At 46.5% G+C, this 22,403-nt stretch overlaps 1 protein-coding gene and 1 long non-coding RNA gene across 5 annotated transcripts in view; both read right to left on the bottom strand.

Annotated features, from left to right (window-relative positions):
• Nucleotides 1–990: 990 nt before the first annotated feature.
• LOC140385619 (uncharacterized) lies at nucleotides 991–11,707 on the bottom strand. Of its 2 annotated transcripts, XR_011933410.1 has the most exons (3): nucleotides 11,275–11,707; nucleotides 2,533–2,679; nucleotides 991–1,303 (listed from the first exon to the last, which is right to left on the bottom strand). It is a non-coding gene; the product is annotated as an uncharacterized lncRNA (long non-coding RNA). The 2 variants fall into 2 exon arrangements; XR_011933409.1 differs by lacking the exon at nucleotides 991–1,303 and having other exon boundaries at nucleotides 1,828–2,679.
• Nucleotides 11,708–17,091: 5,384 nt separating this feature from the next.
• Nucleotides 17,092–22,403, bottom strand: part of LOC140385614 (transcription factor E2F5-like) — a 53,184-nt gene continuing 47,872 nt past the window's right edge. For all 3 annotated transcript variants that reach the window (XM_072467947.1, XM_072467946.1, XM_072467945.1), the window contains one exon: nucleotides 17,092–18,304. In XM_072467947.1, coding sequence (XP_072324048.1) covers nucleotides 18,159–18,304 — 146 coding nt within the window. In that variant the 3' untranslated portion in view covers nucleotides 17,092–18,158. The remainder of the gene's footprint in view (nucleotides 18,305–22,403) is intronic.

Raw genomic sequence — 22,403 nt, 5'->3', positions numbered from 1 at the left:
CAGACTCCGCACAGACAGTGACCCAAGCCGGAATCGAACCTGGGACCTTGGAGCTGTGAAGCATTTGTGCTATCCACAATGCTACCGTGCTGCCCATCGATCCCACTACTTATTACATGCAAAGCAAGCGCTCTCCCATTTGATCTATGGGCATGTGCTGTGGTTTTAGGAAAGCAGATTCTTTAAGGGTATAGAGATTATTGAACTAGGCAGGCAGCAGATTGAACTAGGCAGGAAGGTATTTGCTGAGCAGACCTTGACCAAATCTGTTTTCGAAGAATGTTGACAAAAGTAAAGAGCGCAATGAACAATGAGCACAGTAAGAAGTCTTACAACACCAGGTTAAAATTCAACAGGTTTGTTTCAAATCACCAGCTTTCGGAGCACTGCTCCTTCTTCAGGTGAACGAAGAGGTATATTCCAGAAACATGTATATGGACAAAGTCAAAGACCCAAGACTGCTTTGCGATCTTTGACTTTATAGATATGTTTCTGGAACCGACCTCTTCATTCACCTGAGGAAGGAGTTGTTCTCCAAAAGCTAGTGATTCGAAACAAACCTGTTGGACTTTAAACTGGTGTTGTAAGACTTCTTACTGTGCTCACCCCAGTCCAACGCCCCCATCTCCACATCATGAACAATGAGAATCTTGTCTCGCTATTACCTTTGAATGCGTGCAGGGAAAAGGCTACAATCATTCGGATGCAGCACAAATCAGTTCCTGAACACGCGTTTGTGCTCTACTATATTAACTTTCAGCAGGAGATCAACTGGACCAGGAACTGCAATCAGGGTGGGACACATTATTTTAATGCACTGGAATAGTTTTCAGTACATCTTGTAATTAAAGTTTGATCTCTGAAGGGGTACATTTTTTTTAAAACGAAAGAGCAGTGTACCTAAAATTAATTTATGTAAAGAACTTTAATTGAATTGGAGCTTCCCTATTCAGGTTAACTTACTAAACTAATTAAATTCTAACAGTGCCAGGCACAAATTTCTTTTAGATGGTTGCAAACATATTTTAAATAGATGTACATACATTTTCTGAAAGACCGTTTCCAAATAGTTCACTTTTAAAGAAAACTTAATGGGATATAATACAAGTTAATTTACGAAATTGACTTAAGATCTTCATTGACCAGTTTTACCTCTTCAGTTCTTTAGTGCCATCTGGTGGTTAAGCTAAGGGCGGAGGCTTGTCAATTTGGTTCTTCAAAGTGAACATCACACAGGAATCTCATGGTGCCCCGACTGCTCATTGTGCTGTGGGCTGCAGACAAATCGAGGTCCTCCGCACCACTGGCAAAATTAAATTTATTTTTTATTAAAAATACTGCGAATTGGTTCAGTTATTGCCTCCATTCGCTTCCTGTTGCTGCTGGGCAGAGGTAGTCGTCATTCCAATGAAGACACCTCTGGAAAAATTGCAAGGAGGTGGGAACACACCGGGGATCTGTCCCAACGCTTTTTTCTCCAAATTTCCTGGCCGCTGACTCTCCAAAGTTGCCTCTAGGATTGGGAAAATTCTGCCCAAAGTCTTGTCCATGGGTTGACCATTTAATTGCTGGAATCCATTTCCAGTGTGTGATATAAATGCCATGTATAGTCTATGTTGTATAATGCCACTCTTGTCACAAATAACCTCCCCCATAATGCCTTGCTGTTTAATTAAGCACCCGTAGAACTTCTAGCCCAATCATGATCACGTAATCGTCAAACATTGCTTTAAAGGAGATTATTAATTTAGCATTAACTCTGATGGAAGTTTATTCCATCCATCCGTCTATAAGAAAAAAGAGCCAAAGCACAATATTCTGCACGTGTTAACATGTTGGGTAAATTTTTAATGTTTGATCATGGACGCAGATCAGGAGGTGGACGTTAGGAATTAGACCCAGTGAAGTGTCTCCTCAGGAGAGGATTTCTCATTCACCACAACAGTTTGAGACAAAGCAATTCTTTAAATGCTGGAGTGGAAATTAAATAAAATACCGGGATGGCGTCATTTTCGTGCCACCTATGGCTTAGCCAGAAGCACTCCTGCTTCTGAATCACAAGGTCCTGACTTCAAGTCCAACTTCAGGGGTTGAGCACAAAAATGAAGATTAATGCTCCAGCACATTAATATGTGTACTTTTTAAAAAATCTCCCTTCTCTTCCTCTCCCAAAAGCTTTTATTGGTATTCCATAGGTACTATCTGCTCTTTGCACCACAATCAAGAGGTTATTATTTGTTTGAGCCAGGACACTTGAGAATCAGCGGAATATTAAATCATGAGATGGAAATCGTGAACTTTTTCAACTTTCACAGGGATGCTATTTCATTGGATCACTCCTGTGATACTTGATAAGATATCAATTTAATCTATATGCTGGTGCTGGCAGTTCATGGTGCTGTTTTGACTAAGACTGATACACGATTTGGAAGCATAGTCAGACTGGTAGCTTTGTAGATTTCCTACAGCTCCCACATCCTTTTCTTAGTTGGACAGCCAACGCACAGCACCGTGTCCCATTAGGTGGATTACCTTGAATTCTGCGACAACATTTTGTAGGGCACTTTTATTCACAACGTGGTGAACAGTCTCATCCGGGTGACTATAGTTGCATACTGGATTATCCTTGACATTTAATTTGTGAAGAGATGTGATGTCCTTGGATGGAGAATGGCAATCCTGTTGAATTTTTAAAAAAAACAAATATGTTTATTAAAGCTTTTTAACACAATTTTTCACCCTTACAAACAAACCCCCGCCCCCCCCCCCCCCCCCTTGTAACAAAATAGAAAAAAAAATGCACATAACAAGATATATACATGGTAAAACGATATGTTACAGAGCTTTGTACACTGGCTCCTTCCCGTACATGCCAGTTTCCCAAATCTTTCATGTGTTCTCTTGCTCAAACACCCCCTAGGCAAACCCCCCTTCCCCCCTCCCTTCCCCCCCCCCTTCACAAGACAACCACCCCCCCCTGCCCCGGGTTGCTGCTGCTGCTGACCGACCTTCGTCTGGCGCTCCGCGAGATAGTCTAGGAACGGTTGTCACCGCCTGTAGAAACCCAGTGCAGACCCTCTCAAGGCAAACTATCCTCTCCAGCTTTATGAACCCAGCCATGTCATTTATCCAGGCCTTCACGCTGGGGGGCTTCGCCTCCTTCGACATTAGTAAGATCCTTCGCCGGGCTACTAGGGACGCAAAGGCCAGAATGCCGGCCTCTTTCGCCTCCTGCACTCCCGGCTCGTCCACTACTCCAAATATTGCTAGCCCCCAGCTTGGCTTGACCCGGACTTTCACCACCTGAGATATTGTTCCCGCCACTCCTCTCCAGAACCCCTCCAGTGCCGGGCATGACCAAAACATATGGACATGGTACGCCGGACTCCCTGAGCACCTTCCACATCTGTCCTCTACCCCAAAAAACCTACTCAACCTCGCAACCACCTTAAATTGTATCAGGCTGAGCCTGGCACACGAGGAGGAGGAATTAACCCTACCTAGGGGATCAGCCCATAACCCCTCTTCAATCTCCTCCCCCAGCTCCTCCTCCCATTTACCCTTCAGCTCCTCTACCAGCGCTTCCCCCTCTTTCATCTCCTGGTATATTGCCGACACCTTGCCCTCCCCGACCCATACACCCGAGATCACCCTGTCTTGAATTTCCTGTGCCGGGAGCAACGGGAATTCCCCCACCTGCCGCCTCACAAACGCCCTCACCTGCATGTATCTAAAAGCATTTCCTGGGGGTATCTCAAACTTCTCTTCTAGTGCCCCTAGGCTCGCAAACGTCCCATCAATGAACAGGTCCCCCATTCTTCTAATCCCCTCCCGATGCCAGCTCTGAAACCCCCGTCCATCCTCCCCGGGACAAACCGGTGGTTACCCCTGATCGGGGACCGCACTGAGACTCCCATTGCACCCCTGTGCCATCTCCACTGGCCCCAGATCTTTAGCATTGCCGCCACCACCGGACTCGTGGTGTACTTTGATGGCGAGAGCGGCAGCGGTGCCGTCACCAGCCCCCCCCCAGGCTCTTTCCTTGACAGGACGCCATCTCCAACCTCTTCCATGCTGCCTCTTCTCCCTCCATCACCCACTTACGGATCATCGCTACATTTGCTGCCCAGTAGTAGCTCCCTAGGTTCGGCAGCGCCAACCCTCCTCGGTCCCTGCTGCGTTCCAGAATCCCTCTCCTTACCCTCGGGGTCCTATTCGCCCACACAAACCCCATAATACTCCTGCCTACTCTCTTAAAAAAGGCCTTGGTGATCACGATGGGAAGGCACTGAAACACAAAAAGAAACCTCGGAAGGACCACCATTTTGACCGACTGCACTCTACCCGCTAGCAAGAGCAGTAACATGTCCCATCTTTTGAAGTCCTCCTCCATTTGCTCCACCAACCTCGTCAGATTCAGTTTATGTAGGGCCCCCCAACTCCTGGCTATCTGGATCCACAGGTACCGAAAGCTCCCATCCGCCCTCATCAGCGGTAGCTCGCCTATCCCCCTTTCTTGGTCCCCTGCCTGTAGTACAAAAAGCTCACTCTTCCCTACATTGAGCTTATAGCCCGAAAAATCCCCAAACTCCCTTAAAGTCTGCATGACCTCCACCACCCCCTCCACTGGATCCGCCACGTACATCAACAGGTCATCCGCATAAAGCGACACTCGATGCTCTTCTCCCCCTCGGACCACCCCCCTCCATTTCCTAGACTCCCTCAATGATATGGCCAAGGGTTCAATTGCCAATGCAAACAACAGGGGGGACAGGGGGCACCCCTGCCTCGTCCCACGGTACACCCGAAAATACTCCGACCTCCGCCGATTCGTCACCGCACTCGCCACCGGGGCTCTGTAAAGGAGCTTAACCCAACTAATAAACCCTCCCCCGAACCCAAACCTACGCAGCACTTCCCAGAGGTACTCCCACTCTACCCGGTCAGAGTCCTTCTCCGCGTCCATAGCTGCCACTATCTCCGCCTCTCCCTCGACCGATGGCATCATTATCACGTTTAAGAGCCGCCGCACATTGGTGTTTAGTTGCCTGCCCGTTACAAATCCCGTCTGGTCCTCGGGATCACCCCCGGGACACAGTCCTCAATTCCCGTAGCCAGCACTTTTGCCAGCAACTTAGCATCCACGTTAAGGAGCGAGATCGGCCTGTACGATCCACATTGCAGTGGGTCCTTGTCCCGCTTTAGGATCAAAGAAATCGTCGCCTCCAACATTGTCGGGGGCAGGGTCCCTTCCTCCCTTGCCTCATTAAAAGTCCTCACTAGTAGCAGGGCCAACAGGTCTACGTACTTCCTGTAGAACTCCAACGGGAACCCATCCAGTCCCGGGGCCTTCCCTGCCTGCATACTCCCCAAACCCTTGTTCAGCTCCTCCAACCCAATTGGTGCCCCCAAACCAGCCACCTCTTGCTCCTCCACCCTTGGGAATCTCAATTGGTCTAGGAATCGTCTCATCCCCTCTTCCCCTGCTGGGGGCTGGGATCTGTACAGCTCCTCATAGAAGACCTTGAATGCCTCATTTATTTTCATCGCACTCCGCACTGTGGCTCCCCTTCCATCCTTGACTCCCCCTATTTCCCTTGCTGCCATCATCTTACGGAGCTGGTGTGCCAGCATCCGACTCGCCTTCTCCCCATACTCGTAGGTCACCCCCTGCGCCTTCCTCCACTGTGCCTCTGCTTTCTCTGTGGTCAACAGATTAAACTCCGTCTGGAGACGTCGCCTTTCCCCAAGTAATCCCTCCTCAGGGGCCTCTGCGTATCTCCTGTCCACTCTTAAAATCTCCCCCACTAGCCTCTCCCTTTCCATGCCCTCTATCTTCTCCCTATCAGCCCTAATGGAGATTAGCTCTCCCCTGATCACCGCCTTCAGCGCCTCCCATACCACCCCCACCCGCACCTCCCCGTTGTCGTTGACCTCCAAGTACCTTTCGATGCACCCCCTCACCCACATCCAACCGCCACAGCGGGTGTTGGTCCCTCTCCTCTCCCAACTCCAGTTCTACCCAGTGCGGGGCGTGATCCGAAATGGCTGTGGCCGAATACTCCGTTCCCTGCACTTTCGGGATCAGCGCCCGCCCCAGAACAAAAAAATCTATCCGGGAGTAGGCTTTGTGGAAGTGGAAGAAAAAAGAAAATTCCCTGGCCTGCGGCCTGGCAAACCTCCACGGGTCCACTCCCCCCATCTGACCCATAAACCCCCTAAGCACTTTGGCCGCCGCCGGCCTCCTTCCAGTCCTCGATCTGGAGCGATCCAGTGCTGGGTCCAACACCATATTGAAATCCCCGCCCATTATCAGGCCTCCTACCTCCAGGTCCGGAATGCGCCCCAACAAGCGCTTCATGAATCCGGCATCATCCCAGTTCGGGGCGTATACATTTACCAATACCACCCACGTCCCCTGCAACTTACCGCTCACCATCACATATCGCCCTCCGTTGTCCACTACGATATTCTTGGCCTCAAATGACACCCGCTTCCCCACCAATATTGCCACCCCTCTATTCTTCGCGTCTAGCCCCAAATGGAATACCTGTCCTACCCACCCCTTTCTTAACCTGACCTGATCCGCCACCTTCAAATGTGTCTCTTGGAGCATGACCCCGTCTGCCTTCAGTCCCTTCAAGTGCGGGAACACTCGAGCCCTCTTTACCGGCCCATTCAGGCCCCTCACATTCCACGTTATCAGCCGGATTGGGCCTCCCCCCCCCCGCCGACTAGCCATCTCCTTTTCTAGGCCAGTCCCGTGTCCGCCCCACCCTCACCCTCCGGTCCCCCAGCCGGGAGACCCCCGCTCTGACCATCTCTTCTGCGTCCCATTCCCCTTTGGCCAGTGCAGCGGCAACCCTTCCCCCCCCCGCTAGACCCGTGCCTAGCTTTTTTGTTCCCCCCATATCACTCCCGTACGTCAGCTAACACCTGCTGACCCCGGCTTCCCCCGCCGTCCCATTGACCTCCCCGTGTGGGAATGTCCCAATCAGTGTGCGTTCCTCCATTCCCCCTCCCGCCTTTCTTCCCTAGCACGGGAAAAAAAACGGCGCTTTCCTAAGCCTACCCCGCCCCCTCTGGCGCAGCTCCTGTCGCGGCCTTGCCTCTTTTCCTCCATCGCAATCCCCCTCTCCCCCAGCCCATGTAACATTTCCTGCGCGTGCTTAACACCCTGTATGCAACAACCATCAAACATTGAACATCCCCCCCTGTTGAATGTTTTGAGGGAATTTAAACCTTGGAGGCCCTGCCCGATCACTCACCAAATCTTCGTTGATGATATTGGTGGCAGCCCAGGGGTACCACCATTTGTCCTTTTATCAAAAATAACAGCGCTCAAGGCTTTCTTGAGCTTTGTGAATGCTTTACGTGATTTGAGTCACATTCAGTAGATGGGTGTACTTACACCATATGGACTGCAATGTTCAAGAAGGCAGCTCATCACCACCTTCTCTAGGGCAATTACGAATGTGCAATGAATAAACTAATGTTCTGAAGATCTCGGCTGAAGAAATGACCATGGCTGCTGAACTCGAAAGGCAGTTTACAAAACAAATGGAGGTGATGAGGAAGGAGATGGGGGCGATATTGAAAGTGCTGGTGGAGGAGGAGAGTGCCCCGGTGAGGGCAGCGGTATTGAACGCAGTGGCGGAGGTACGGGAGCAAGGCGAAGCGCTGAAGGAAGTGGAAGAGACATTGTTACAGCACAGCGATCAACTTACCTCGATGGGGAAGGAGATGTGGAAGGTGATAGAGATCAACAAGGGTCTGCGAGCCAAAATGGACGACTTGGAAAACAGATCCAGGCGACAGAATCTGAGGATTGTGGGTCTTCCCGAAGGAGTGGAAGGCCCGAGGCCACCTGAGTATTTTGCCACGATGTTGGCGAAGCTATTTGGTGAGGGTGATGATCCCTCCCGATATGAACTGGATCGGACTCATCGGTCGTGGAGGCCTGTACCAAAGGAGAGTGAGCCGTCAACAGTAGTGGTTGTGTTTTCGTAGGTACAGTGTGAAGGAGAAGGTCCTGTGCTGGGCAAAGCAGAAGCAGGTGGTGCAGTGGGCTGGAGCTGGTGTACGCATATATCCGGACTTTACGGTGGAGCTGGCGAGGAGGCGGACTGCCTTCAGCCGGGTGAAGAAGGCGCTGTACATCAGTAAGGTGCGGTGCGGCATAGTATACCCAGCTAAGTTGAGGGTGACCTACAAATCCAAGGACTTTTATTTTGGGACGGCGGAAGCAGCGGAGGAGTTTGCAAAGGCAGAAGGGCTGTGGCTGAATTGAGAAGGGGTCATGTACTGATGTAGCCTCATGTAACTATTTTTTCACTGCGGTGGGTGTATGTGCTAAATGAGCCAACATTGTATATACTTGGACAAGGGAAGAGAGGGGACTTACACTTGCAATGATGATTCTTTGGAGCTTGGGTGTGTATGTGGGGTTTGTGTGCTGAAGGGGAATTTTTGGTATTCCTGGGGCTGGGCAAGGGGGAAAGAGACCAGGGTGTGGGCCTCCACGCTGGCCGGTTTAAGCCGGCCAGTGAACGGGAGTGAGGTGGGGGGAGGGGCTGCGGCCATCAGAGCCTGGCAGAATAGGTCTCGATGAGTCTAGCCTGGGTGGAAGGATGGGGGGTAGTTTGGGGGGAGGATTTTTGTAAGAGGAAGTGGAGGGGAGGAGCCGGGAGGGCGGGGGGGGGGGGGGGGGGGGGAGGGGTGGGGGGCTTGCAATGCATGGGTGTCACCTACGGTACTCTTTCGGGGATTGGATGGCATTGAATGTTAGGGGGAGGTGCTGGGAGGAACTCTATAGGTTAATGGTAACCATAGGCGATTCCTAATTCCTTTCTCTTTTATTTCTCCTTTGTTTGTCCCACCGTGGGAGGGTTTGTTCTATTTAATGTTTATATTGTCAGGTGGGTCGTTGCTTGGGGTGGTGGGAGGATGGGATCGTTGTTGTTGATACCATTTACTGCTTGTGGGTGGAGTGTAAATTCTGGAGAAAATGTGAAAATGGAGAATAAAAATATTTTACAAAAACAAATGTTCTGAAGATCTTCATGAATTGCCAATTGCTGAAATATTAGGCAGTACTGGGAGTAATGTGTGTACCATTGATTGTCCACATTGATGTGTTGAGGACAATATCCAAGCGGTGTGTATGGCTGTTCTTTGCTCACACAGAGTACACAAGAGTGGCCAAAACCTTCCAATCCTTATTTGCGGTTGGGATTTCCCGGTACCGCTCAATGAATGGTCTTTTGGCTGGAACGCCAAATTTTTCATTTCCGCTAGCAATGAATGAGACCGGAGAATCCGCCCAATACATGCACTGGATCTTTAGCTGGAGACAATTTGCTTTTACATAATGCGTATACCATTCTTGGTCATTTCTGTGCCACTTTTCAGGTGTTCATAGTACCTGAGGCTACAGTCCAGTGTGAATCTAATGTACCATTTTTAAAATTCACTCATGGGCGTGGGTTTCGCTCACTATGTCACCATTTATTGCTCATCCCTAAATGCCCTTGAGAAGGTGGTGGCGAGCTGCCTTCGTGAACCACTGCAGTCTATGTGTTGTAGGTACATTCGGTGCTATTAGGGAGTTCCAGGATTTTGACCCAGTGACAGTGAAGGAACGGCAACATATTTCCAAAACAGGATGGTGAGTGGTTTGGAAGGGAGCTTCCAGGTGGTGGTGTTCCCATGTGTCTGCTGCCTTGCCCTTCTAGATGGTAGCGGTTATGGATTTGGAAGATGCTGCCTAAAGAGTCTTGGTGAGTTGCTTGCAGATGGCACACACGGCTGCTACTGTGCAACGGTGGTAGAGGTAGTGAATGTTTGTGCATCGGGTGCCAATGAAGCAGGTTTCTTTGTCCTAGATGGTGTCAAGCTTCTTGAATGTTGTTAGAGCTGCTTCATCCAGGCAAGGGGAGAGTATTCCATCAGACGCCTGACTTGCGCTTTATGGGGTGCGATCCATTGGGCATGCTGCGCCTGAAAAGCAGCGTGCCGTGGCGCAGCGGGGGCGATAAATAATGGGAGACCTCACTCCTGGCATCTAACTGGCTCATAGCACCTCGAGACGTTGCAATGCAAATCCCACCTATTGTGGGTGGGGTCACCTTTTGGCAAACCTGCAGATTCGAGCAAGACATCTAGTCTCACTCTAATATGCAGATTTTCAAGGTACCTGAGGCTTTGGGATTCACCCCCTTCCTCTCATAGATTATCATAGAATTTACAGTGCAGAAGGAGGCCATTCGGCCCATCGAGTCTGCACCGGCTCTTGGAAAGAGCACCCTACCCAAGGTCAACACCTCCACCCTATCCCCATAACCCCACCCAAAACTAAAGGCAATTTTGGACACTAAGGGCAATTTATCATGGCCAATCCACCTAACCTGCACATCTTTGGACTGTGGGAGGAAACCGGAGCACCCGGATGAGAGCTGTTCAGCACTAGTCTCCACAAACAGGACCAGATGGAACGGCACTCGTTGGGGTCGCCCAGGGGATTGGAGGCCCCCAGCTGCATGCCCTTTGGGCAGGGTGGTGCCCTGGAAGTACCACCCTGGCACAGGCACTGCCAGGTTTTTTTTTAAATTTGCTCATGGGACGTGATCATTGCTGGCTGGGCCAGCATTTATTGCCCATCCCTTTTTGCCCTTGAGGGGGCAGTTAAGAGTCAACCACATTGCTGTGCTGGAGTCACATGTTGGCCAGACCAAGTAAGGGCGGCAGATTTCCTTTCTTAAAGATAGTGAACCAGATGAGTTTTTACGACAACCGACAATGGTTTATGGTCATCATTAGACTTTTAATTCCAGATTTTTATTGAATTCAAATTTCACTATCTGCAGTGGCAGGATTCGAACCTGGGTCCCCAGAGCATTACTCTGGGTTTCTGGTTTACTAATCCAGTGACAATACCACTATGCCACCACCTCCCTGCAGTTGGCACTGCTAAGGTGCCAAGCTGGCATTTTTTGCACACGATCAGGCCAGGGATGCCCTGCGTGGGTGTTGCAGGGAGGCCGGGGATCTTACCATCGTGCCTTTGGGCGGGGGGTGGGGGGCTCACTTTAGGGGACTCAAAGACGGGGAGCCTTTTAAAAATGGCATCCTAATCTCTCGCTACACTGGGGATTTCCGGCGAGTAGAGCTCCATAGTGTACAAAATAGGGCTGTGTGCATCTTCCGGTATTCCCGATTAGTTGAATCGTGGCCATAGATTGTGGACAGATGTTGGGGAGTCAAGAGATGAGTTACCTACTGCATGACTCCATGATGGTAATGCTGCTCAATGTCATGGGGTGATTGTTGGATTCTCTCTTGTTGGAGATGTTCATTGTCTGGCACTCTGTGGCACGAATGTTACTTGGTGTATGGCTCACTTTGGTAAGCTTTGCTGCAAAGGAAAATCCGGATTCACTGTTAGGCAATCGGAACTGGAAAGCAGAGACATAGGTCTTAGTTGGGTTTGGTTAGAGACACCAGTAGTTCAAATATTGCCTCACATGGGACAAATGCAGCAGAGATCCTGAAGGTGCCTGAATTAATGTCATTGTGTCAACATATCCAGCTCAACTATTCCTTCCCAAAGTAGAAGCAGAATCAGGACTCCAGCAAGATATTGGCAAATTAAAAAGTTCAAGTTAGGAGTAAAGTGATATCCAGGACTGGAACACAAAGAAATGGAATGCTGGCACAATCTAACATCTATTCACTTATAAAGAAGGCTAGTCTTTCCTTTTGCCTGACATTAATGCCAACCCTCTGTAGAAGTCATGATTTAGAAACTAGATATGGCAACATCCAAGATAAAAAGTGCTGAAAATACTCAAGATCACAACCCTTGCCCTGGATCCTCAGCAGATCATGACTCGGGAAATAAACAAAGAAATAACTGATGCATGTAAAAATTGTCCGGCAATTGTCATGGGGGTTTTAATCTACATGACGATTGGTCAAACCAGGTCAGTCAAGGCAGCCTTGAGGGGGAGTTCATAGAATGTATCACGATAGTTTCCTCGAACAGTATGTAATGGAACCTGTGAGGGAGCAAGCTATCCTAGATCAGGTCCTGTGTAATGAGACAGGAATAATTAATGATCTCGTTGTTAGGGATCCTCTCGGAAGAGCGATCATAGAATGGTTGAATTTAAAATACAGGTGGAGGGTGAGAAGGTAAAATCCAATAAGTGTCTTGTGCTTAAATAAAGGAGACTACAATGGGATGAGAGCGGAGTTGGCTAAAGTAGAAAGGGAGCAATGACTATGGTGGGACAATTGAGGAACAGTGGAGGAATTTTAGGAAATTCTTCACCCAAAGGGTTGTAAATATGCGAAATTCCCTGCCCAGTGAAGCAGTTGAGGCTACCTCATTGAATGTTTTTGAGGCAAAGATAGATAGATTTTTGAACAGTAAAGGAATTAGGGCAGCACGGTAGCATTGTGGATAGCACAATTGCTTCACAGCTCCAGGGTCCCAGGTTCGATTCCGGCTTGGGTCACTGTCTGTGCGGAGTCTGCACATCCTCCCCGTGTGTGCGTGGGTTTCCTCCGGGTGCTCCGGTTTCCTCCCTCACTCCAAAGATGTGCAGGTTAGGTGGATTGGCCATGATAAATTGCCCTTAGTGTCCAAAATTGCCCTTAGTGTTGGGTGGGGTTACTGGGTTACATAGAACATAGAAAATACAGCACAGAACAGGCCCTTCGGCCCACGATGTTGTGCCGAACCTTTGTCCTAGATTAATCATAGATTATCATTGAATTTACAGTGCAGAAGGAGGCCATTCGGCCCTTTGAGTCTGCACCGGCTCTTGGAAAGAGCACCCTACCCAAACTCAACACCTTCACCCAACACCAAGGGCAATTTGGACATTAAGGGCAATTTATCATTGGCCAATTCACCTAACCTGCACATCTTTGGATTGTGGGAGGAAACCGGAGCACCCGGAGGAAACCCACGCAGACACGGGGAGGACGTGCAGACTCCGCACAGTCAGTGACCCAAGCCGGAATCGAACCTGGGACCCTGGAGCTGTGAAGCAATTGTGCTATCCACAATGCTACCGTGCTGCCCTTGAGAACAAATAAATCTACACTATATCATTTAACCGTAATCCATGTACCTATCCAATAGCTGCTTGAAGGTCCCTAATGTTTCCGACTCAACTACTTCCACAGGCAGTGCATTCCATGCCCCCACTACTCTCTGGGTAAAGAACCTACCTCTGATATCCCTCCTATATCTTCCACCTTTCACTTTAAATTTATGTCCCCTTGTAATGGTTTGTTCCACCCGGGGAAAAAGTCTCTGACTGACTACTCTATCTATTCCCCTGATCATCTTATACACCTCTATCAAGTCGCCCCTCATCCTTCTCCGTTCTAATGAGAAAAGGCCTAGCACCCTCAACCTTTCCTCGTAAGACCTACTCTCCATTCCAGGCAACATCCTGGTAAATCTTCTTTGCACATTTTCCAAAGCTTCCACATCCTTCCTAAAATGAGGCGACCAGAACTGTACACAGTACTCCAAATGTGGCCTTACCAAAGTTTTGTACAGCTGCATCATCACCTCACGGCTCTTAAATTCAATCCCTCTGTTAATGAACGCGAGCACACCATAGGCCTTCTTCACAGCTCTATCCACTTGAGTGGCAACTTTCAAAGATGTATGAACATAGACCCCAAGATCTCTCTGCTCCTCCACATTGCCAAGAACTCTACCGTTAACCCTGTATTCCGCATTCATATTTGTCCTTCCAAAATGGACAACCTCACACTTTTCAGGGTTAAACTCCATCTGCCACTTCTCAGCCCAGCTCTGCATCCTATCTGTGTCTCTTTGCAGCCGACAACAGCCCTCCTTACTATCCACAACTCCACCAATCTTCGTATCGTCTGCAAATTTACTGACCCACCCTTCAACTCCCTCATCCAAGTCATTAATGAAAATCACAAACAGCAGAGGACCCAGAACTGATCCCTGCGGTACGCCACTGGTAACTGGGATCCAGGCTGAATATTTGCCATCCACCACCACTCTCTGACTTCTATCGGTTAGCCAGTTCGTTATCCAACTGGCCAAATTTCCCACTATCCCATGCCTCCTTACTTTCTGCATAAGCCTACCATGGGGAACTTTATCAAATGCCTTACTAAAATCCATGTACACTACATCCACTGCTTTACCTTCATCCACATGCTTGGTCACCTCCTCAAAGAATTCAATAAGATTTGTAAGGCAAGACCTACCCCTCACAAATCCGTGCTGATTATCCCTAATCAAGCAGTGTCTTTCCAGATGCTCAGAAATCCTATCCTTCAGTACCCTTTCCATTACTTTGCCTACCACCGAAGTAAGACTAACTGGCCTGTAATTCCCAGGGTTATCCCTAGTCCCTTTTTTGAACAGGGGCACAACATTCGCCACTCTCCAATCCCCTGGTACCACCCCTGTTGACAGTGAGGACGAAAAGATCATTGCCAACGGCTCTGCAATTTCATCTCTTGCTTCCCATAGAATCCTTGGATATATCCCGTCAGGCCCGGGGGACTTGTCTATCCTCAAGTTTTTCAAAATGCCCAACACATCTTCCTTCCTAACAAGTATTTCCTCGAGCTTACCAATCTGTTTCACACTGTCCTCTCCAACAATATCGCCCCTCTCATTTGTAAATACAGAAGAAAAGTACTCGTTCAAGACCTCGCCTATCTCTTCAGACTCAATACACAATCTCCCGCTACTGTCCTTGATCGGACCTACCCTCGCTCTAGTCATTCTCATATTTCTCACATATGTGTAAAAGGCCTTGGGGTTTTCCTTGATCCTACCCGCCAAAGATTGTTCATGCCCTCTCTTAGCTCTCCTAATCCCTTTCTTCAGTTCCCTCCTGGCTATCTTGTATCCCTCCAATGCCCTGTCTGAACCTTGTTTCCTCAGCCTTACATAAGTCTCCTTTTTCCTCTTAACAAGACATTCAACCTCTCTTGTCAACCATGGTTCCCTCACTCGACCATCTCTTCCCTGCCTGACAGGGACATACATATCAAGGACACGTAGCACCTGTTCCTTGAACAAGTTCCACATTTCACTTGTGTCCTTCCCTGGCAGCCTATGTTCCCAACTTATGCACTTCAATTCTTGTCTGACAACATCGTATTTACCCTTCCCCCAATTGTAAAACTTGCCCTGTTGCACGTACCTATCCCTCTCCATTACTAAAGTTAAAGTCACAGAATTGTGGTCACTATCTCCAAAATGCTCCCCCACTAACAAATCTATCACTTGCCCTGGCTCATTACCCAGTACTAAATCCAATATTGCCCCTCCTCTGGTCGGACAATCTACATACTGTGTTAGAAAAGCTTCCTGGACACACTGCACAAACACCACCCCATCCAAACTATTTGATCTAAAGAGTTTCCACTCAATATTTGGGAAGTTAAAGTCGCCCATGACTACTACCCTATGACTTCTGCACCTTTCCAAAATCTGTTTCCCAATCTGTTCCTCCACATCTCTGCTACTATTGGGGGGCCTATAGAAAACTCCTAACAAGGTGACTGCTCCTTTCCTATTTCTGACTTCAACCCATACTACCTCAGTAGGCTGATACTCCTCGAACTGCCTTTCTGCAGCTGTTATACTATCTCTAATTAATAATGCCACCCCCCCACCTCTTTTACCACCCTCCCTAATCTTATTGAAACATCTATAACCAGGGACCTCCAACAACCATTTCTGCCCCTCTTCTATCCAAGTTTCCGTGATGGCCACCACATCGTAGTCCCAAGTACCGATCCATGCCTTAAGTTCACCCACCTTATTCCTGATGCTTCTTGCGTTGAAGTATACACACTTCAACCCCTCTCCGTGCCTGCAAGTACTCTCCTTTGTCAGTGTACCCTTCCCCACTGCCTCATTACACGCTTTGGCGTCCTGAATATCGGCTACCTTAGTTGCTGGACTACAAATCCGGTTCCCATTCCCCTGCCAAATTAGTTTAAACCCTCCCGAAGAGTACGAGAAAACCTCCCTCCCAGGATATTGGTGCCCCTCTGGTTCAGATGCAACCCGTCCTGCTTGTACAGGTCCCACCTTCCCCAGAATGCGCTCCAATTATCCAAATACCTGAAGCCCTCCCTCCTACACCATTCCTGCAGCCACGTGTTCAACTGCACTCTCTCCCTATTCCTAGCCTAGGTTATGGGGATAGGGTGGAGGTGTTGACCTTGGGTAGGGTGCTTTTTCCAAGAGCCAGTGCAGACTCGATGGGCTGAATGGCCTCCTTCTGCACTGTAAATTCTATGTAAAAAAAATTCTATGAATTAAGGGTTATGGTGAGCGGGCGGGTAAGTGGAGCTGAATCCACAAAAAGATCAACCATGATCATTTTGAGTGGCAGAGCAGGCTCCAGGTGCCAGATAGCCGACTCCTGCTCCTAGTTCTTACTATGTTCTTATGACCCATCTCTGGCAAAAGAGGAACATTTCAGATCAGATGAAAAGCATTGGTCTGAAAGGTTAACTCTATTTCTCTCTCCACTCATGCAGCTTGAACTGTTGAAATTTTGTGTCAGATTTTCAGCATCCATAGTATTTTGCTTTGTTGATGGCAGCATCCACGTTGCTCAGTGGTGGAGCTCTGGGAATTTGTACAGTGTAGCTAATTGGCATTCTAAGTTGGCGAGGTGCAGAAGAAAATATCTTTCTGCAGAGGCAAGGAACATTTTAGAGAGGAAGTCACTGTGGACTGCACCTACAGTTCCTTTTGGTTAAAATAGATTAACAAGGTTTCGGCAGGGGAGGAGGGCTGGTAATCTACCCATTGACTTAAATGAATTGAGTATGAACTTTCAAGGCATTAAAAGTAAAATTACACATGGAGGCGAAATTGTATTGAACTGTGATAAATGATCTGGATTTTTTTTCAGAACTAGCAAAGTACTGCTACAACTTGAAGGCTGAAATTCCATAATCTGCGTCCATTGCTGTACGCACAGCACAATGAGAAACCAGATAAATTGGTAACCTCTATTTTACTATGAAGAAAAGAATGCAACAGCAGAGACATGACACTTTCATCTTTTGTGCTTTTTTTTTTAAAAAGAAAAAAACAGCTTTGGTCAATTTAAAAACTGAATAGTACAAGAACTTTCTTGCAATTCTACACTAGAGGTATGCCAAGGGACAATTTTATCCTCTTAAACAAAATACATACTGTAAACATTTCATGAGATGTACAAGGTAGTCTGGTCCATGCAAAACATTTGGACCAACTGAATTATCCATTTGAACACTGAACAGTTATAGAAGGCAGGGCATATTTGAAGTTGTTTGCATAATAACCAATAAGCTATCAAAAATTCAACAATCCATTTCTGGTATATTTGTTGTAATTTGCACTGTGATTAGTCACATCGGTGTGTATCCTACTCACCAGCAGCTTTTAGTATACACTAGATTAGTGATGGGCAACAAATGCCTGCATGGTCGCTGATGCCCACATCCCATGGAAGAGTTATATAAAAAATACTTTACAGCTGGATGAAAGTTGGTCTTTGGCCACATCCTGCTTTTAGATGCCCTTCCTCCACACACAAACCACCTTCCCTTCAATCTATAAGTGTGCAGAAATAGCAGAATTACAGTGAAGTTGGCCTAAAAACAAACATCTTGTGGTCAACTAACTGCCCATTAGGAGACTACTTCAGTTCAGTTCTAAACTGAGACAGGTTTTCCTGTACATTACAAGATAAAGATCTCTCCTAAAGTGCAAGAACTGAAAGGCACTTAAAAAAGTGTGCAGTATATAAAAATAATCAAATTTCTCTGCTACCCTACTAAAAAAGGCAGTAGAAAAGCCATTAGTGAAGTGAATATTTTTGTTGCGACATTAATGAGATTATTCATGGCAGTATGGCATTCAATTAGAAGAATAAATGATTCTATTGTGTGCTACATGGCAGTGCTACGAAACAAACTGAACCATTCGATAAAAAATGTCCGTGTAGGACTTAAACGTGTAAAGGACACAAGTTCAGAAACCTTAAAACTTTTGTCTTGACCATAATGCTGTAGTGAATTTCACAAATAGAAACAAAGTAGTATATGAAGGCTGAACTGGTGATCCAGAGGTAGATTCAGTATCTTGGGATGGTGGTCACACTAGTTAAAACCGGCAACTCAAAAATCTGTACATCAAAAAGATCACAGACACCTTCATTTTCATCCAGATTGAAACTGTATTCATCAACTGGCGGAGGAGAAAGTCGAAGGAGGGGAAATGCTGTAGGATAAACAGAGTACGTTAAAGGGGAAAATCACTGACTAAAGTGAAAACAAAACTTCAGTTACCTATTATAAACAGTGACTCTTTTTTTCCTTTGTCACCGATTTTCTCCCTTTTCTTGAAGACAACTGATTGCTCCTCACTGGGGTACACTCTCTCTGTTGCAGATTGCATACCAGAGTTTGCACAAATGGCTATTATTCATGTGTGTGCGCCTTAATGAGTATCAGCAGGTTGCACAATTGTAGGACTGTCACAGCTGAATCTGTGACCATAACATGATAGAATTCTTCATTAGGATGGAAAGTGAAATAGTCCAATTCAAAACCAGGGTCCTAAATCTAAACAAAGGAAGCTATAAAGGGTGAATTGGCGACAACAGATTGAGGAACTTCATTAAAAGACATGGTGGTGGATAGCAATGCCTAATATTTGGGGAACGAATTGCAAGTTACACATTCCTTGCTGGCACAAAAACATAACAGGAAAACACAGTTCAACCATGACTAACAAAAATAAATTAAGGATAGTATTGGATCCAAAGAGGAGTTATAATGTTGCTGGAAAAAGTAGCAAGGTGAGGACTGGGAGCAGTTTAGAATTCTGCAAAGGAGAACAAAGAAATTGATCACGAGGGGGAAAATAGAGTGCGAGTGTAAACTTGTAAAGAACGTAAAAGCGGACTGTAAAAGCTTCTATAAGTATGTAAAAAGAAAAAGATTAGTGAAGACAAATGTACGTTAAGGACAGCACGGTGGCGCAGTGGTTAGCACTGCTGTCTCACGGTGCCGAGGACCCTGGTTCACTATGGAGTTTGCACCTTCTCCCCGTGTCTGCGTGGGTCTCACCCCCACAACCCAAAAGGTGTGCAGGGTAGGTGGATTGGCCATGCTAAATTGCCCCTTACTTGGAAAAAAGAATTGGGTACTCTAAATTTATTTTTTAAAAAGACAAATGTAGGTCCCTTGCAGTCCAAAACAGGACAATAATGCAGAACAAGGAAATGGCAGAGGGTGGCAAATGTAACCCCACCATTTAAAATAATAGGGAGGAAACCAGGAATTACAGACCGGTTAGCCTAACCTCAGTAGTTGGGAAAATGTTAGGGTCTTTTCTAAAGGATGCGATAACTGGAGACGTAGAAAATACCAATGGGATGAAACAAGGTCAACATGGATTTATGAAAAGGAAATCATTTTTGACAAACCTACTAGAGTGTTCTCAAGACTAACTAGTAGGATAGATATTGGAGAACCAGTGTATGTGGTATATTTGGATTTTCAGTACACTTTTGATAAAGTCCCACGTAATAAGAGATTAGTGTACAAAATTAGAGCACATGGGTTTGGCATGGATTGAGAATTGGTGAGCGGACAGGAAACAGAGAATAGGAATAAATTAGCTTTTTTTGAGGCAGGTAGTGACTAGTGGGGTACTGCAGTGCTTGGGCCCTGGCTATTCACAATGATTTGGATGAGGAAATCAAATATAATATTTCCAAGTTTGGCTACTGGCATGGATTAAGAATTGGTGAGCGGACAGGAAACAGTAGGAAGGAATGGGCTTTTTTTTGGCCGGCAAGCATGGTGGTTCAGCAATGATTTAGAAAGGCAATGGTATGTTAGCTGGTATGAGGTGATCAGCTCTGACGAAGAGTCATCCAGACTTGAAACTTTATGTTGATTATGTTGGCTTTCCTTGCAAGAGGATTTGAGTACAGGAGCAAGGATGTCTTCCTGAAACTGTACAGGGCCTTGGTGAGACCACAATTGGAGTTTGTGTGCTCTTTTATGCTTGCCATGGAGGGAGTGCAGTGAAGGTTAACTAGACAAACTCCTGGTAAGGCAAGATTTTCATATGAAGAATGATTGGGTTGACTTGGCCTGTATTCACTGAATTTAGGAGAATGAGGAGATCTCCTTAAAATGTGTAAAACTTTAACAAAGCTGGATAGACTGGGTGCAGGGATGATGTTTCCTCGGGCTGGGTATTTCTAGAACAAGGGGTCACAGTCTCAGGATATGGCGTAGGCTGTTCAGGACTGAGATGAGGTGAAATGTCTTCACTCAGTGAGTGGTGAACCCGTGGAATTTTCTACCACAGAAGGCTGCGGAGGCCAAGTCACTGAATGTACTCATAAAATAAATAGATAGATTTCTAAACATTAAAGGCATCAAAGGGTATTGGGAGAGAGTGGGAGTATGAAAGAGATAGAGGGTCAGCCATGAACAAATGGCCTACTTATGCTCCTATTTTTTATATTTCTAATTCTGTTCTCAGCTAGTTCATAAAAATTATGACCTTGATTCGGCCATACTTAGAATACTATGAACAGTTCTGGTCTCTGTATTATATATATAATAAAAAATAAAGACACAGCAAAAGTGTACAAAAAGACTCAAAACGATGATACCAGAAGTGAGGGTATATTAGGAAGCCCTTTTCTTTAGAAAAGATAAAGTTGAAGAATGACATGACCGAGGTCCTTAAGGTCAGGAAAGAATTTGGTAGGGTGGATATCAATGTTCCCTCTAAGCTGTGTGGGTACAGGACTGTGTAGAGAACAAGCTGTGCAAAGGTAATGCTCCTTTTAAAATGAGCGCACTGATGGGACTGCATTAAATCTTAAAGGAGCCTCACAGTACAACAAGCTGGTTGTGCAAAACAGAAATTAGATGTAACATTCGTAGATGTGGAGAAAATGCTTGGTGGTGAGACTTGGACTAGGGGCTATAGACACTCAAATTCAATAGGGAATTCAGGGAAAATGTATTTATCCAGAAATGGTTAGTATATGGTACTTGCTATCATAAGGAATGGTTGAGATGATAACAGGAATGACTTTAAGGGAAATCTAGATTAAACACACAAGGAAGAAAAGAATAGGAGGGTATGTTGGAGAATTTAAAGGAAGTAGTATAGGAGGAGGTCCATCTGGAGCCTAAACACCAATATGGATCTGTTGGAATAAATAATCTGTTTTCATGCTGCAAATACTATGCACAATGTAAAATCCACACTGGGATGTCAATCTCAATCTAAGCAGGCAGCTCACTATGGTCATTTTGTGGGCCGCATACAGCAAATAGTGGCTAATTCACAATATGGGACTTCCAACAGGCAACGGCATGGGCATTGAATGTGTCTTGTGAAATCATATGCAAATGATAAAGTTTATAGCATGAAAATAAGGGGCTGCATGCTGACAATTTTCTGAAATGTGCTTTGAACATTCTTCCCCAATGAAGCAGCGGATCAAGGAATCACCAATACCTGGTGAGGCACTCTGCAAAATGGTGGACTGAAGCAGTGCACATGCCTGCAATAATAAGCATTACAGTTTATCGTAAGATACCCAAGTGAACATTGCAATTTAGTTCTGCCATTTCAAACAGGACTCATAACCCTCCTTTCCAGTTTATAGAATTGGAGTTGTACAGCATAGGAGGCCATTTTACCCATCAATTCTGCACTGGCTCTTACAAGCGCAATCCAGTTTGTCCAATTCCCCACTCTTCCTCCATATTTTTGAATTTTTTTTTTCTCCATCAAGTATTTTTGTTCTTCAAGTTCTGTACAATTTAATTTTTTTGTGGAGGTGAAAAAAGCAAAGAAAATGTTTCCTTTCTTTGATTTTGGCTTTTTAAAAGGAATTCATTCAGCCATCACATGCAAAGTTCCTGATCTGCGTACGTCTCATCTTTTCCATTAACCTGGCATAGATTGGAGCTGCTTTAAAATGCAGTGCTCAAGTATTTTTTCTCACTGGGTTTTAATGTTGCTTTCTCTCGTCAAGGTCACTGTCAAGAATGAGACCTAACACACCATAAGACATAGGAGCAGAATTAGGCCACTAGCCCATCGACTCTGCTCCACCATTCAATTATGGCTGATATTTTTCTCATCCCCATTCTCCTGTCTTTACCCCATGGCCCCTGATCCCCTTATTAATCAAGAACCGAGCTATCTCTGACTTAAAGACACTCAGTGATTTGGCCTCCACAGCCTTCTGCGGCAGAAGTGTTCCACAGATTCACCACCCTCTGGCTGAAGAAATTCCCCCTCATCTCTGTTTTAAAGGATCGTCCCTTCAGTC

This window comes from Scyliorhinus torazame, chromosome 11 (assembly GCF_047496885.1).
Source record: "Scyliorhinus torazame isolate Kashiwa2021f chromosome 11, sScyTor2.1, whole genome shotgun sequence".
NCBI lineage: Eukaryota > Metazoa > Chordata > Chondrichthyes > Carcharhiniformes > Scyliorhinidae > Scyliorhinus > Scyliorhinus torazame.
The sequence above is the reverse complement of the archived record's forward strand: the minus strand, read 5'-3'. Positions and strand labels throughout refer to the sequence as shown.